The sequence below is a fragment of the Narcine bancroftii genome, chromosome 12 (assembly GCF_036971445.1).
Source record: "Narcine bancroftii isolate sNarBan1 chromosome 12, sNarBan1.hap1, whole genome shotgun sequence".
Classification (NCBI taxonomy): domain Eukaryota; kingdom Metazoa; phylum Chordata; class Chondrichthyes; order Torpediniformes; family Narcinidae; genus Narcine; species Narcine bancroftii.
In genome coordinates this window covers 58,239,529-58,256,244 of record NC_091480.1, presented here as the reverse complement: position 1 = coordinate 58,256,244, position 16,716 = coordinate 58,239,529, and the positions used below count along the sequence as shown (strand labels likewise).

Below are 16,716 nucleotides of genomic sequence, written 5' to 3'. Positions count from 1 at the left end.
GACAGACCCGTCCCCCCAATACTCTACTCCAGAGTTACAAGGTGACAGACCCGTACCCACCAGTAGTGTACCCCAGTGCTATATAGTCACAGTCCAGAACCCACTAGTATTGTACCCCAGCGTTACAAGGTGACAGACTCGTCCCCCCAATACTATACTCCAGAGTTACAAGGTGACAGACACATACCCACCAGTACTGTACCCCAGTGTTACACGAAGATTGACCCATCCCCACCAGTATTACACATTGACAGACCAATCCCTACCAGTAAAGTACTCTAGTGTTACACTGGGACAGTCAGGTCCCCACCAATTCTGTAACCCATTGTTAAACTGGTACAACCCCATCCCCATCTGTACTGTACTCCAGTGTTACACTGTGTCAGACAAGTCCGCACCAGGACTGTACCATTGTGTTTCACAGGGACTGACCCAACCCCACCTGTACCGCACTCCAGTGTTACACAGTGACAGACCCATCCACAGCAGTACTGTTCCCCAGTGTTACTCAGTGACAGACCCGTCCCCACCAGTACTGTACTCCAGTTTTACACAGTGACAGACATGTCCCCACCAAAACTGTACCCCAGTGTTACACAGTGACAGACACGTGCCCACCAGACTAGTAACCCAGTGTTTCACAGTGACTGACCTGTCCCCACCAGGACTGTACCATAGTGTTACTCAGTGACAGACCCGTCCCCACCTGTACCGTACTCCAGTTTTACACAGTGACAGATACGTGCCCACCAAAACTGTACCCCAGTGTTACACAGTGACAGACACGTGCCTAACAGTAAAGTAACCCAGTGTTTCACAGTGACTGACCTCTCCCCACCAGTACTGTACCGCAGTGTTGCACAGAGACAGGCCCTTCCCCACCAGTACTGTACACCAGAGTTTCATGTTGACAGACCCTTCTCCACCAGTGCTGTACCTCAGTGTTACACAGTGACTGACCCGTCCCCACCATTAATCTACCGCAATGTTACACAGGGACAGACATATCCCCACCAGTACTGTACACCAGTGTTACATGTTGATAGACCCTTCCCCTCCAGTGGTGTACCCCAGAGATGCACATTGACAGATCCATCCCCACCAGTTCTGTACCGCATTGTTACACCATGATAGACTCATCCCTACCAGAACTTACCCCAGTGTTATATTGTGACAGGTCCGTCCCCACCAGTACTGTACCACAGTGTTATACAGTGACAGGCCCATCCCTACCTGTAGTGTACATCAGTGTTATACATTGACAGGGTCAACCCTACCAGTACTGTACCCCAGTGTTACACCATGATTGACCCATCCCCACCAGTATTGTAACCCAGTGTAACACATTGACAGACCCATCCCTCCCAGTAAAGTACTCCAGTGTTACACTGGGACAGTCTGCTCCCCACCAGTACAGTACCCCATTGTTAAACAGGGACAGACCCATCCCCATCTGTACTGTACTCCCGTGTTACAATGTGACAGACCAGTCCCCACCAGGACTGTACCCCAGTTTTACACAGGGACTGACCCGCCCCCACCTGTAACGAACTCCAGTGTTACACAGTGACAGACCCATCCCCAGCAGTACTCTACCCCAGTGTTACTCAGTGACAGACTCGTCCCGACCAGTACCGTACTCCAGTTTTACACAGTGACAGACACGTGCCCACCAGTGAAGTAACCCAGTGTTTCACAGTCACTGACCCTCTCCCCACCAGTACTGTACCGCAGTGTTGCACAGTGAAAGGCCCTTCCCCACCAGTACTGTACACCAGAGTTACATGTTGACAGACCCTTCCCCACCAGTGGTGTACCTCAGTGTTAAACAGTGACTGACCCGTCCCCACCATTAATCTATTGCAATGTTACACAAGGACAGATATATCCCCACCAGTACTGTTCACCAGTGTTACATGTTGATAGACCATTCCCCTCCAGTGGTGTACCCCAGAGATACACAGTGACAGATGCATCCCCACCAGTACTGTACCCCATTGTTACACCATGATAGACACATCCCCACAAGTACTGTACCCCAGTCTTATACTGTGACAGGTCCGTCCCCACCAGTACTGTACCACAGTGTTATACAGTGACATGCCCATCCCTACCTGTACTGTACATCAGTGTTATTCATTGACAGGGCCAACCCTAGCAGTGGTGTACCTCAGTGTTACACAGTGACAGTCCAATCCCCCACCAGTACTGTCCCCAATGTTTCACAGTGACTGACCTGTCATCACCAGTACTGTACCCCAGTGCTATATAGTCACAGGCCCTTCCCCACCAGTACTGTACACCAGAGTTACAGGTTGACAGACCCTTCCCCACCAGTGGTGTACCTCAGTGTTACATAGTGACTGACCAGTCCCCACCAGTATTGTACCCAAGTGTTATACAATGACAGACTCATCCCCACGAGTACTGTACCCCAGTGTTGCACAGTGACAGGCCCTTCCCCACCAGTAGTGTACCCCAATGTTACACAGCGAGTGACATATCCCCACAAGTACTGTACACCAGTGTTACACATTGACGGACCCTTCCCCTCTAGTGGTGAACCCCAGTGTTACACAGTGACAGATCCATCCCCACCAGAATTGTTGCCCAGTTTTACACATTGACAGACACATCCCTCCCAGTAAAGTACTCCAGTGTTACACTGGGACAGACCAGGACCCACTAGTACTATACCACATTGTTAAACAGGGACAGACCCATCCCAACCAGTATTGTACCCCATTGTTAAATAGGGACAGACACATCCCCATCAGTACTGTACCCCAGTGTTATACAGTGACAGGCCCATCCCTACCTGTTCTGTTCATCAGTGTTATACATTGACAGGGCCAACCCTACCATTGGTGTACCTCAGTTTTACACAGTGACAGACTCATCCCCACCAGTACTGTCCCCAGTGTTTCCCAGTGACTGACCTGTCTCCACCAGTACTATACCCCAGTGCTATATAGTCACAGTTCCGAACCCACCAGTATTGTACCCCAGTGTTACAAGGTGACAGACTCATCTCCTCAATACTGTACTCCAGAGTTACAAGGTGACAGATCCGTACCCACCAGTACTGTATCCCAGTGTTGCACCATGATTGACCCATCCCCACCAGTATTGTAGCCCAGTGTAACACATTGACAGACCCATCCCTACCAGTAAAGTACTCCAGTGTTACACTGGGACAGTCCGGTCCCCACCAGTACTGTACCCCATTGTTAAACAGGGACAGACCCATCCCCACCTGTACTGTGCTCCAGTGTTACACTGTGACAGACCAGTCCCCAGCAGGACTGTACCATAGTGTTTCACAGTGACTGACCTATGCCCACCAGGACGGTACACCAGTGTTACACAGTGACTGACCTGTCTCCACCAGTACTGTACCCCAGTGCTATATTGTCACAGTCTCGAACCCACCAGTATTTTACCCCAGTGTTACAAGGTGACAGACTAATCTCCCCAATACTGTACTCCAGAGTTACAAGGTGATAGATCCGTACCCACCAGTACTGTACCCCAGTGTTGCACCATGATTGACCCATCCCCACCAGTATTGTAGCCCAGTGTAACACATTGACAGACCCATCCCTACCAGTAAAGTACTCCAGTGTTACACTGGGACTGTCCGGTCCCCACTAGTACTGTTCTCTTTCTTTGGCTTGGCTTCGCGGACGAAGATTTATGGAGGGGGTAAAAAGTCCACGTCAGCTGCAGACTCGTTTGTGGCTGACAAGTCCGATGCGGGACTTGTGTACCCCAGTGTTTCACAATGATAGACACGTACCCACCAGTACTGTACACCAGTTTTTCACAGTGACAGACCCGTCCCCACCAGTACTGTACCCCAGGGTTTCAAGGTGACAGACTCGTCCCCACAGAACTGTATCACGGTGTTATAGAGTGACAGATCCCTCCCCACCAGTACTGTACCCCAGAGATAGAAACATAGAAGATAGGAGCAGGAGTAGGTCATTCGGCCCTTCGAGCCTGCTCCGCCATTCAATGAGATAATGGCTGATCTTAAAGTTCAGTACCCCGTCCCCGCCTTCTCTCCGTAACCCCTAATTCCCTTATACTGAAGAAATATATCTAATTCCCTCTTAAATATATTCAATGAACCTGCCTCTACTGCTCTCTGTGGCAATGAATTCCACAGATTCACCACCCTCTGGGTAAAGAAATTCCTCCTCATCTCGGTCCTAAATGGTTTGCCTATTATCCTCAAACCATGGCCCCGGGTTCTGGATTTTCCCATCCTTGGAAACATCCCATCCGCATCCATTCTGTTCAGTCCTGCCAGAATTTTATATGCCTCTGTGAGATCCCCTCTCAATCTTCTAAACTCCAGCGAGTACAATCCCAATTTGCGCAATCTTTCCTCATAAGTCATTCCTGCCATTCCAGGTATCAGCCTGGTGAATCGCCTTTGCACTCCCTCCATTGCAAGAACATCCTTCCTCAGATAAGGTGACCAAAACTGCACACAATACTCCAGGTGGGGTCTCACCAAGGCCCTGTACAGCTGCAGTAAGGTATCCTTGTTCCTATACTCAAACCCTCTTGATATGAAGGCCACATACCATTTGCCTTTTTAACCGCCTGCTGTACCTGCATGCTCGCCTTCAGTGACTGGTGCACAAGAACACCTAGGTCTCTCTGCACTTCCCCATCTCCCAATCTATTGCCATTCAACTAGTAATCTGCCCTCCGGTTTGTATTACCAAAGTGGATAACCTCACATTTAACCACATTGTAGTGCATTTGCCATATATCTGCCCAGTCCCCCAATTTATCCAAATCACGCTGGAGCTTCCTGACCCCCTCTTCAGTGCCCACCCTCCTAGCTTAGTGTCATCTGCAAATTTGGAGCTATTACATCCAATCCCCTCATCTAGATCATTAATGTAAATAGTGAACAGCTGGGGTCCCAGTACAGATCCCTGTGACACCCCACTGGTCACCGCCTGCCACTCAGAAAATGAGCCGTTTATCCCAACTCTCTGTCTTCTATCTGCCAACCAGTTCTCAATACACATCAATACCTTGCCCCCAATCCCATGAGCCTTGATTTTGCATGCCAGTCGTTTATGTGGAACCTTATCGAAGGCCTTTTGGAAATCCAGGTACACCACATCCACTGGCTCTCCCCCATCTATTTTACCTGTCACCATCTCAAAGAATTCCAATAGATTTGTCAAGCACGATTTACCTTTTGTAAATCCATGTTGACTCTGTCCGATCCCTTCTCTGCTAGTCATATGCTCTGCTATTAAATCCTTAATAAACCCCAGGGCTTCAAAGTGACAGACACATCCACACCAGAACCGTACCCCGGTGTTATAGAGTGACAGACCCCTCCCCACCAGTACTGTACCCCAGAGATACTCAGTGACAGGCCCATCCCCACCAGTAATGTTGCCAAGTGCTACACAGTGACAGACTTGTCTCCACCAGTACTGTACCACAGTGTTACACAGTGACAGATCCATCCCCACCTGAACTGTACCCCAGTGTTACACATTGACAGAAACATGCCCACCAGTACTGCACCCCAGTGTTACACAGTGACAGACCCGTCCCCACCAAAACTGTACCCCAGTGTTACACAGTGACAGACACGTGCCCACCAGTAAAGTAACCCAATGTTACACAATGACAGACCCATAAACACCAGTATTGTACCCCAGTGTTTCACAGTGACAGACACATCCCCACCAGTACTGTACCCCAGTGTTACACAGTGGTTCGGGGTGGCTGTGTTGGTCATTAATGTGGTTTGGGGTGACTGCATTAGTGTTGACTGTGGTTTGGGGAGATTGTGTTGTTGTTTACTGTGGTTTGGGGGAGGCTGCATTGGTGGTTACTGTGGGACAGGGTGGTTGTGTTGGTCATTACTGTGGTTCGGAGAGGCTGCGTTGTTGGTTATTGAGGTTTGGGGAGGCTTCAATTGTGGTTACTGAGGTTCGGGGATGCTGCGTTGGTGGATACTGTGATTTGGGTGAGGCTGTGTTGGTGGTTGCTGAGGTTCAGGTAGGCTGCATTGGTGGTCACTGTGATTCAAGGAGGCTGCCTTGCTGGTTACTGTGGTTTTGGCAAGCTGCGGTGGCCGTTACTGCAGTTCGTGCAAGACTGAGTTGGTGGTTACTGCAGTTTGGGGAGGCTGCGTTGGTGGTTACTGTGGTTCAGAGGAGGCTGAGCTGCTGGCTACTCTGGTTCATGGGAGACTGCATTGGTGGTTACTGTGGGACAGGGAGGTTGTGTTGGTCATTATTGCGGTTCAGGGGAGGCTGTGTTAGTGGTTACTGAGGTTCGGGGAGGCAGCATTGGTCGTTACTGTGCTTTTGGGGATGCTGCGTTGGTGGTTACTATGGTTCCGGGAGTTGTGTTGGTGTTTAATTCATTTTGAGGGAGGCTGCTTTGGTGGTTACTGTGGTTCAGGAGGGTTGCATTATTGTTTACTCCAGTTCAGGGGATGCTGCATTTATGGTTACTGTGGTTCGCGGAAGACTGTGTTCATGTTTGCTGTGGTTCTGGTTAGGCAGCATTGATGGTTCGGGGAAGCTGCGTTGGTCGTTACTGCAGATTGGTGGTGGCTGCATTGGTGTTTACTGTGGTTCCGGGAAGATTGTGCTATTGGTGACTGTGGTTCGGTGGAGACTGTGTTGGTGTTTACTGTGGTTTGGGGAGTCTCCATTGGTGGTAACTGTTGTTCAGGGAGGCAGCGTTGGTGGTCACTGTGATTTGGGGAGTCTGCGTTGATGGTTGCTGTGGTTCGGTGGAGCTGCATTCATCACTACTGCGGTATGGGGTGGCTGCACTGATGTTTACTGTGATTTTGCGGAGACTGCGTTATTGGTAAATGTGGTTTGGGGGAGTCTGCATTGGTATCTACTGTTGTTTTGGGAGGCTGCATTGGTGTTTCCTGCGGTTCAGGATGCTTCTTTCATGGTTACTGCAGTTCATCGTAGGTTACGTTGGTGTTAACTGTGGTTTGGGGAGGCTTTGTTTGTTGTTATTGTGGTTTGGGGAGGCTGCCCTGGTGGTTACTGCAGTCTGGGGAGGCTGTATTGGTGGTTAATGCAGTCTGGGGAGGCTGCGTTGGTGGTTACTGTGGTTCAGGGAGGTTGTGTTGGTGGTGACTGTTTTGCCGGAGGCTGCATTGGGGGTTACTGTGGTTCAGGCAGCCAGCATTGGGTACTATTGTTTGGGGAGGATGCAATGGTGGTTATTGCAGTTTGGGAGGCTGCATTGGTAGTTACTGCAGTTCTTGGAGACTGGGTTTGACGTTACTGTGGTTCGGGGAGTCTGGGATGTTGGTTACTGCGGTTCAGGGGAGGCTGTGTTAGTGGTAAATAGTGGTATGGGAGAGGCTGTGTTTGTGGTTACTGTGCTTTAGAGGCTGCTGCGTTGGTCGTTACTGCGGTTCAGTGTAGGCAACAATGTTGTTGACTGCAGTTTTGGGATGGCTGCATTGGTGGTTACTGTGGTCCAGAGGAGGCTGAGTTGCTGGCTACACTGGTTCATGGGAGGCTGCGTTGGATGTTATTGCAGTTCGGGGGAGCTGTGTTAGTGGTTACTGAAGTTCAGGGAGGCTGCATTAGTAGTTACTGTGTTTCGCAGGATGCTGCGTTGGTGCTTACTGCATTTCAGGGGAGGCTGCGTTGGTGTTTGCTGAGGTTTGGGAAGACTGGGTTGGTGGTTACTGAGTTTTGCAGGATGCTGCGTTGGTGGTTACTGCTTTTTCGGGGAGGCTGCGTTGGTGGCTATTGTGGTTCGGGGGAGGCTGTGTTCATGTTTACTGTGGTTCTGGGTCGGCTGTGTTGGTGGTTACTGTGGTTCGGGAGGCTGTGTTTGTGGTGACAGTGGTGCGGGAGAGGCTGCGTTGGTGTTTGCTGTGCTTTAGAGGAGGCTGCAATGGTCATTACTGTGGTTCGGTGTAGGCTACAGTTGACTGCAGTTTGGAGGATGCTGCATTGGTGGTTACAGCGGTTTGCGGGAGCCTGCGTTGGTGGTTACTGTGGTTCAGGGAGGCTGCGTTGGTTGTTGCTGAGGTACGGGGATGCTGCGTTTGTCATTAATGTGGATCAGGGAGGCAGTGTTGATGGTTACTAAGGTTCGGGGAGTCTGCATTGGTGGTTACTGCAGTTCAGAGGAGGCTGAATTTCTGGCTATTCTGGTTCATGGGAGGCTGCATTGCTGCTTAATGTGGGTCAAGGAATTTGTGTTGGTCATTATTGGGGTTTGGGGCAGGCTGTGTTAGTGGCTACTGAGGTTCGGGGAGGCTGAGTTGGTGTTCACTGCAGTTCGGGTAGGCTACGTTGGTGGTTACTGTGGTTCACAGTTGGCTGCGTTGGTGTTTACTGCAGTCCAAGGGAGGCTGAGTTGGTGTTTACTGCGGTTCAGTTGAGGCCGCATTGGTGTTTACTGCTGTTCGGAGGTGACTATGTTGGTGGTCGCTCCAATTTGGGGGAGACAGCTTTGGTGTTTACTGCAGTTCGGGTTGGCTGCATTGGTGTTAACTGTGCTTTGGGAAAGCTGTGTTGGTGGTTACTGTGGTTCAGGGTTGGCTACAATGTTGTTGACTGCAGTTCTGGGATGGCTACATCGGTGGTTACTGTGGTTCAGAGGAGGCTGAGTTGCTGGCTACACTGGTTCGTGGGAGGCTGCGTTGGTGGTTATTGTAGTTTGGGGAGGCTGTGTTCGTGGTTACTGAGGTTCGGGGAGGCTGCATTAGTGGTTACTGTGTTTTGCAGGATGCAGCGTTGGTGCTTACTGCAGTTCAGCGGAGGCTGCGTTGATGTTTACTGAGGTTTGGGGAGACTGGGTTGGTGGTTACTGTGTTTTGCAGGATGCTGTGTTGGTGGTTACTGCTTTTTTGGGGAGGCTGTGTTGGTGGTTACTGCGGTTCAGGGTTGGCTACAATGTTGTTGGCTGCAGTTCAGGGATGGCTGCATTGGTGGTTACTGTGGTTCAGAGGAGGCTGAGCTGCTGGCTATACTGGTTCATGGGAGGCTGCGTTGGTGGTTATTGTAGTTCGGGGGAGGCTGTGTTAGTGGTTACTGAGGTTTGGGGAGGCTGCATTATTGGTTACTGTGTTTTGCAGGATGTAGCGGTTGGTGCTTACTGCAGTTCAGCGGAGGCTGCGTTGGTGTTTACTGAGGTTTGGGGAGACTGGGTTGGTGATTACTGTGTTTCACAGGATGCTGCGTTGGTGGTTACTGCTTTTTGGGGGAGGCTGCGTTGGTGGTGATGTACGGGAGAGGCTGCGTTGCTGGTTACTGTGCTTTGGAGGCTGCTGCGTTGGTCATTACTGCGCTTCAGTGTAGGCTACAATGTTGTTGACTGCAGTTCTGGGATGCCTGCATCGGTGGTTACTGTGGTTCAGAGGAGGCTGAGTTGCTGGCTACACTGGTTCGTGGGAGGCTGCGTTGGTGGTTATTGTGGTTCGGGGAGGCAGTGTTAGTGGTTAGTGTGTTTTGCAGGATGCAGCGTTGGTGCTTACTGCAGTTCAGCGGAGGCTGCGTTGGTGTTTACTGAGGTTTGGGGAGACTGGGTTGGTGGTTACTGTGTTTCGCAGGATGCTGCGTTGGTGCTTACTGCAGTTCAGGGGAGGCTGCATTGGTGTTTACTGAGGTTTGGGGAGACTGAGTTGGTGGTTACTATGTTTCGCAGGATGCTGCGTTGGTGGTTACTGCTTTTTCGGGGAGCCTGCGTTGGTGGTTACTGTGGTTCGGGGGCTGCTTTTGTGTTTGTGGCAGTTCAGAGGAGATGTGTTGGTGGTTACTGTGGTTCGCGGGAGGCAGTGTTTGGTGATCACTCTGGTTTGGGGAGGCTGCATTGGTGTTTATTGCAGTTCGGGGATGCTGCATTTATGGTTACTGTGGTTCGCAGAAGGCTGTGTTCATGTTTACTATGGTTCTGGGTCGGTTGCATTGGTGGTTACTGCAGTTTGGGATGGCTGCGTTGGTGTTAACTGTGCTTTGATAAAGCTAATTTGGTGGTTACTGTGGTTCAGGGGAGGCTGCGTTTGTGTTGACAGTGGTGCGGGAGAGGCTGCATTGGTGGTTACTGTGGTTTTGAGGAGGTTACATTGGTCATTACTGTGGTTCGGTGTAGGCTACAATGTTGTTGACTGCAGTTCGGACAATGCATCATTGGTGGTTACTGCGGTTTGAGGGAGCCTGCGTTGGTGATTACTGTGGTTCCGTGAGGCTGCGTTGATGGTTACTGAAGTTAGGGGATGCTGCATTGGTGTTTACTGTGGTTCGGCGAGGCTGCGCTGATGGTTTCTGTTGTTCGGGGAAGTTGTGTTACTCGTTGTTGCAGTTTGGGGAGGCTGTGTTGGTCATTACTGTGGTTCAGGGAGGCTGCATTGGTGGCTACTCTGTTTCAGGGGAGGCTGCATTGGTGATTACTGCAGTTTGATGTAGGCTACATTGGTGTTAACTGCAGTTCAGGAAGGATGCGTTTGGTGGTCATTGTGGTTCGCAGAGGCTGCATTGGTATTTACTGCAGTTCGGGGATGCTGGATTTATGGTTGCTGTGGTTTTCGGAAGGCTGTGTTCATGTTTACTGTGGTTCTGGGCTGGCTGTGTTGATGGATACTGCAGTTCGGGGTGGCTGCATTAGTGTTAACTGTGCTTTGGGAAAGCTGTGTTGATGGTTACTGCGGTTCAGGGGAGGCTGTGTTGGTGGTGATAGTGGTACGGGAGAGGCTGCTTTGGTGGTTACTGTGCTTTAAAGAGGCTGCATTGGTCATTACTGCGGTTCGGTGTAGGCGTCAATGCTGTTGGCTGCAGTTTGGGTGGCTGCATTGATGGTTACTGTGGTTTGCGGGAGGCTGCGTTGGTGGTTACTGTGGTTTGGGGAGGCTGCGTTGGTGGTTGATGTGATTCGGGGAAGCTGCGTTGGTCGTTACTGCAGATTGGGGGTAGCTGCGCTGGTGTTTACTGTGGTTCTAGGAAGACTGCGTTATTGGTCACTGTGGTTCAGGGGAGTCTGTGTTGGTGTTTACTGTGGTTTGGGGAGGCTGCATTGGTGGTATCTGTTGTTCAGGGTGGCTGCGGTGGTTGTCACTGTGATTCGGGGAGTCTGCGTTGGAGGTTGCTGTGGTTCGCGGAAGCTGCGTTGGTTACTACTGCGGTCTGGCGTGGCTGCACTGATGTTTACTGTGGTTTTGGGGAGACTGCGTTATTAGTAAATGTGGTTTGGGGAGTCTGCGTTCGTATTTATTGTTGTTTGGGGAGGCTGTGCTGGTGGTTACTGTGGTTCTGGGAAGCTGCGTTGGTGTTTACTTCGGTTTGTGGGAGGCTGCTTTGGTGGTTACTGTGGTTCTGGGAAAACTGCGTTATTGGTCACTGTGGTTCCGGGAGTCTGCGTTGATGCTTACTGTGGTTTGGGGAGGCTGCATTGGTGGTAACTGTTGTTCAGGGAAGCTGCATTGGTCGCTACTGCTGTATGGGGTGGCTGTGCTGATGTTTACTGTCGTTTTGGGGAGACTGTGTTATTGGCAAATTTAGTTTGGGGGAGTCTGGGTTGGTATTTACTGTTGTTTGGGGAGGCTGCATTGGTGGTTCCTGCGGTTCGGGAATGCTGATTTGGTGGTTACTGTGATTCGTCGTAGGCTACTTTGGTGTTAACTGTGGTTTGGGGAGGCTGTGTTTGTTGTATTGAGGTTTGGGGAGGCTGCGTTGGTCATTACTGTGTTTTTGGGGAGGCTGCGCTGGTGGTTACTATGGTTCTGGGAAGCTGCGTTGGTGTTTACTTCGGTTTGTGGGAGACTGCTTTGGTGGTTACTGTGGTTCAAGGGAGGCTGTGTTGCAGTTTACTGCAGTTCGGGTGATGCTGCATTTCTGGTTACTGTGTTTCACGGAAGGCTGCATTCTTTTTTACTGTGTTTCTGGATAGGCTGCGTTGGTGGTTACTGCACTTTGGGGCAGCTGCGTTGGTGTTAACTGTGGTTTGGGGAGGCTGTGTTAGGGGTTACTGCAGTTCAGAGGAGGCTGCGTTGGTGGTTACTGTTGTTCGGGGAAGTTGTGTTACTTGTTACCGCAGTTTGGGGAGGCTGCAATGGTCATTGATGTGGTTCGGGGAGACTGCGTTGGTCATTACTCTGGTTCAGGGGAAGCTGCGTTGGTGGTTACTGCGGTTTTGACGTAGGCTACATTGGTGTTAACTGCAGTTCCGAAAGGATGCATTTGGTGGTCACTGTGGTTCAGGGAGGCTGCATTGGTGTTTACTGCAGTTCAGGATGCTGCATTTATGGTTACGGTGGTTTGCGGAAGATGTATTCATCTTTACTGTAGTACTGGGTAGGCTGCGTTGATGGTTACAGCAGTTTGGGGTAGCTGTGTTAGTGTTAACTGTGCTTTGGGAAAGCTGTGTTGGTAGTTACTGCGGTTCGGGGAGACTGTGTTGGTGGTGATAGTGGTATGGTTACTGTGCTTTAAGGAGGCTGTGTTGGTCATTACTGCGGTTTGGTGTAGGCTACAATGTTGTTGACTGCAGTTTGGGGATGGCTGCGGTTTGCAGCAGGCTGCATTGGTGGTTATTGTGGTTACTGTGGTTCCGGGGAGCTGCATTGGTGGTTACTGAGGTTCGGTGAGTCTGCTTTTGGTGGTCACTGTTGTTTGGGGAGGCTGCATTGCTGTTTACTTCAGTTCGGGTGATGCTGCATTTTTGGTTACTGTGTTTCACGGAAGACTGCGTTCATGTTTACTGAGGTTCTGGGTAGGCTGCGTTGGTGGTTACTACATTTTGGAGCAGATGTGTTGGTGTTAACTGTTGCTTGGGGAGGCTGTGTTAGGGGTTACTGTGGTTCAGAGGAGACTGCGTTGGTGGTTACTGTTGTTCGGCGAAGTTGTGTTACTTGTTACCGCAGTTTTGGGAGGCTGCATTGGTCATTACTGTGGTTTGGGGAGGCTGCATTGGTGGCTACTCTGGTTCAGGGGAGGTGGTTGGTGGTTACTGTGGTTTGACGTAGGCTGCATTGGTGTTTACTGCAGTTTGGGGGATGCTGCATTTATGGTTGCTGTGGTTTTCGGAAGGCTGTGTTCATGTTTACTATCATTCTGGGCTGGCTGTGTTGATGGATACTGCAGTTCGGGGTGGCTGCATTGGTGTTAACAGTGCTTTGGGAAAGCTGTGTTGGTGGTTACTGCGGTTCAGGCGAGACTGCGTTGGTGGTGATAGTGGTACGGGAGAGGCTGCTTTGGTGGTTACTGTGCTTTAAGGAGGCTGCATTGGTCATTATTGCAGTTTGGTGTAGGCTACAATGTTGTTGACTGCAGTTTGGGGTGGCTGCATTGGCGGTTACTGCAGTTTGCAGCAGACTGTATTGGTGGTTACTGTGGGTTGGGGAGGCTGCATTGATGGTTATTGTGTTTCACAGGAGGCTGCGTTGGTGTTTACTGCGGTTCGCCAATGGCTGCGTTTGTGGTCATTGTGATTTGGGGAGACTGCATTGGTGGTTGGTGTGGTTCAGGGAAGCTGCATTGGTCGTTACTGCAGATTGTGGTTGGCTGCACTGGTGTTTACTGTGGTTCTGGGAAGACTGCGTTATTGGTGACTGTGGTTCAGGGGAGGTTGTGTTGGTCACTGTGGTTCCGGTAGTCTGCGTTGGTGTTTACTGTGGTTTGGGGAGGCTGCATTGGTGGTAACTGTTGTTCAGGGAGGCTGCGTTCGTGGTCACTGTGGTTCCGGGAGTCTGCATTGGTGTTTACTGTGGTTTGGGGAGGCTGTATTATTGGTGACTGTGGTTCAGGGGAGGCTGTGTTGGTGGTCACTGTGGTTCTGGGAGTATGTGTTGGTGTTTACTATGGTTTGGGGAGGCTGCATTGGTGGTAACTGTTGTTCAGGGATGCTGCGTTGGTTGTCACTGTGATTCAGGGAGTCTGCGTTGGAGGTTGCTGTGGTTCGGGATGCTACTTTGGTGGTTACTGCAGTTCGTTGTAGGCTACGTTGGTGTTAACTGTGGTTTGGGGAGGCTGCGTTTGTTGTTACTGTGGTTTGGAGAGGCTGTGTTGGTGGTTACTGTGGTCCGGCGAGGCTGCGTTGGTTGTTACTGAGGTTCTGAGGAGGCTGTGTTGGTCATTACTGTGTTTCTGGGGAGGCTACATTTGGTACTGTTGTTCGGGGAGGCTGCGTTGGTGGTCACTGTGCTTTGTGGAAAACTATGTTGGTTTTTTTTCTGTGGTTCACAGATGCTGCGATGGTGATTACTGCAGTTCGGGGAGACTGGGTTGGTGAATACTGTGGTTCGGGGAGGCTATTCTGGTCAATACTGTGATTTGGGGAGGCTGCGTTGGTGGTTACTGACGTTTGGGGAGGCTGCGTTGGTTGCTACTGTGTTTCTGGGGAGGCTGTGTTGGTTATTACTATGGTTATGGGGAGGCTGCTATGGTGGTTACTGATGTTCAAGGGAGGCTGCATTGGTGGTTACTGCAGTTCGTTGTAGGCTACATTGGTGTTAACTGCAGTTTAGTGAGGCTGTGTGTGTTGTTACTGTGGTTTGGGGGAGGCTGTGTTGGTCATTACTGTGTTTCTGGGGAGGTTGTGTTGTGTACCCTTGTTTGGGGAGGCTTCGTTGGTAGTCACTGTGGTTTGTGGGAGACTACGTTTGTCATTACTGTGGTTTGGAGAGGCTCCGTTGGTTGTTACTGCAGTTAGCAGATGCTGCAATGGTGGTTACTGCAGTTCGGGGAGGCTGCATTGGTGGTTCCTGTGGTTTATGGATGCTGTGATTGTGGTTACTGCAGTTGAGGGAGGGTATGTTGGTGGTTACTGTGATTCGGGGAGGCTGGATTGTTGGTTACTGTGGTTCGGAGGAGGTTGCGTTGGTTGTTACTGTGGTTCGCAGGAGGCTTTGGTGGTTACTGCAGTTTGGGAAGGCTGCATTGGTGGTCACTGCACTTTAGGGAGGCTGCTTTGGGGGGTACTGTGGTTTGGGGAGGCTACATTTGGTTGTTACTGTGGTTCAGGAAGGCTGGGCTATTGGTTACAGCAGTTCAGAGGAGGCTGCGTTGGTGGTTACTGTGGTTCACAGGAGGCTGCGTTGGTGTTTATTGGGGTTTGGGGAGGCTGCATTGGTGGTCACTGATTCGGGGAGGCTGCTTTGATGCGTACTGTGGTTCAGGGAAGCTGCATTTGTGGTGGCTGTGGTACAGGAGATTACTGTGGTTTGGAGTAGGCTACGTTGGTGTTAACTGCATTTTGAGGGGGACTGCATTGGTTGTCACTGCGGTTCACGGGAAGCTGAGTTGGGGATTACTGTGGTTCAGGGAGGCTGCGTTGGAGTTTACTGCAGTTCAGGGGAGTCTGCGTTGGTGGTTTCTGCATTTTGAGGAGGCTCCATTGGTGGTGACTGTGATTCAGGGAAAGCTTCTTTGGTGGGTACTGTGGTTCGCGGAGGCTGTGTTTGTGGTGACTGTGGTACACAAGAGGCTGCGTTGATGGTTACTGTGGTTTGGAGTAGGCTACATTGGTGTTAACTGCTGTTCGGGGAAGGCTTTGTTGGTGGTCACTGCGGTTCACAGGAAGATGTGTTGGGGATTACTGTGGTTCGGGGAGGCTGCGTTTGTGGTTACTGTGGTTCGGGGATGCTATGTTGGTTATTATTGTGGTTTGTGGAGGCTGCATTGGTTATTACTGTGGTTTGGGGACGCTGCGTTGGTGGTTACTGAGGTTCAGGGAGGCTGCATTGGTTTCTGTGTTTCTGAGGAGGCTGCCTTGGTGGTTACTGCTGTTCGGGGGAGGCTGTGTTGGTTATTACTGTGGTTGGGGAGGCTGCATTGGTAGTTACTGTGGATTGAGGGAGGCTGCGTTCGTGGTTTCTGCTGTATGGGGAGGCTGCGTTGATGGTTTATGTGTTTCAAGGAAGCTGCGTTGTTGGTTGCTGCAGTTTGGGGAGGCTGTGTTGGTCATTACTGCGGTTTAGGGGAAGCTGAATTGCTTACTGTGCTTCGGGGAGGCTGCGTTGGTGGTTACTGTGGTTCACGGGATTGCTGCGTTAGTGTGTACTGTTGTTCGGGGAGACTGCATCAGTGGGAGTTGTAGACTCGGGGCGGTGGACAGGGAAGGTAAGTGAGGAGGGGAAGGGAGAGGGTGGGAGAGGAGGGGAGGGGAGTGGAGGGTGGGAGGGGAAGGGAGTGGTGGCGAAGAGAGAATGTGGGAGGGGAGGGGAGTGGAGGGGAAGGGAGAGGGTGGGAGCTTCTGTGCCATTTGCATGGCCCTGATGCCCCATTTCTCCTCTTCCTGTAGCAGTGGAAACGCAGAGCACGAGCTCGGAGGAGATGGTTCCCAGCTCACCGTCACCTCCTCTGCCACCCCGAGTCTACAAGCCCTGCTTCGTGTGCGAGGACAAGTCATCCGGGTACCACTACGGCGTCAGCTCCTGCGAGGGGTGCAAGGTTAGCGGTGGTCACTCCCAATCACGTCCACGCCCTGTAAAGGCTGCATGGTCAGACCTTGCAGAGCACACTTGCTCACACCAAAATCCCACTTGATGACACCCATTCATACCTGCTCACACCCAGACATCTAGTCACAAACACTGCTGATCACACTCACCAGTTACACACATCATCACGTTGCCATCAGGAGACGCATGCTTTCCACGGAATTCTGCCTGGACAGACTCCACCCACCGCCCCCCGCCCCCCCAGGTTTCTTCTCCCCTACCCCTCCTCAGACTCCCCATTCCCC

General features: G+C 51.2%; 1 protein-coding gene across 3 annotated transcripts in view; it reads left to right on the top strand.

The window, feature by feature from the left end:
• LOC138747161 (retinoic acid receptor gamma-A-like) overlaps window positions 1-16,716 on the top strand; it is an 81,240-nt gene that overhangs the window by 11,546 nt on the left and 52,978 nt on the right. For 2 of the 3 annotated variants that reach the window (XM_069906134.1, XM_069906132.1), the window contains exon 2: window positions 16,273-16,421. The exons of the other annotated variant lie outside the window; for it this stretch is intronic. Coding sequence is in view for 1 of the 2 variants with exons in the window: in XM_069906132.1 (XP_069762233.1) it covers window positions 16,273-16,421 (149 nt within the window). In the remaining variant the exon portion in view is untranslated. The remainder of the gene's footprint in view (window positions 1-16,272; window positions 16,422-16,716) is intronic. 3 annotated transcript variants of the gene reach the window in all.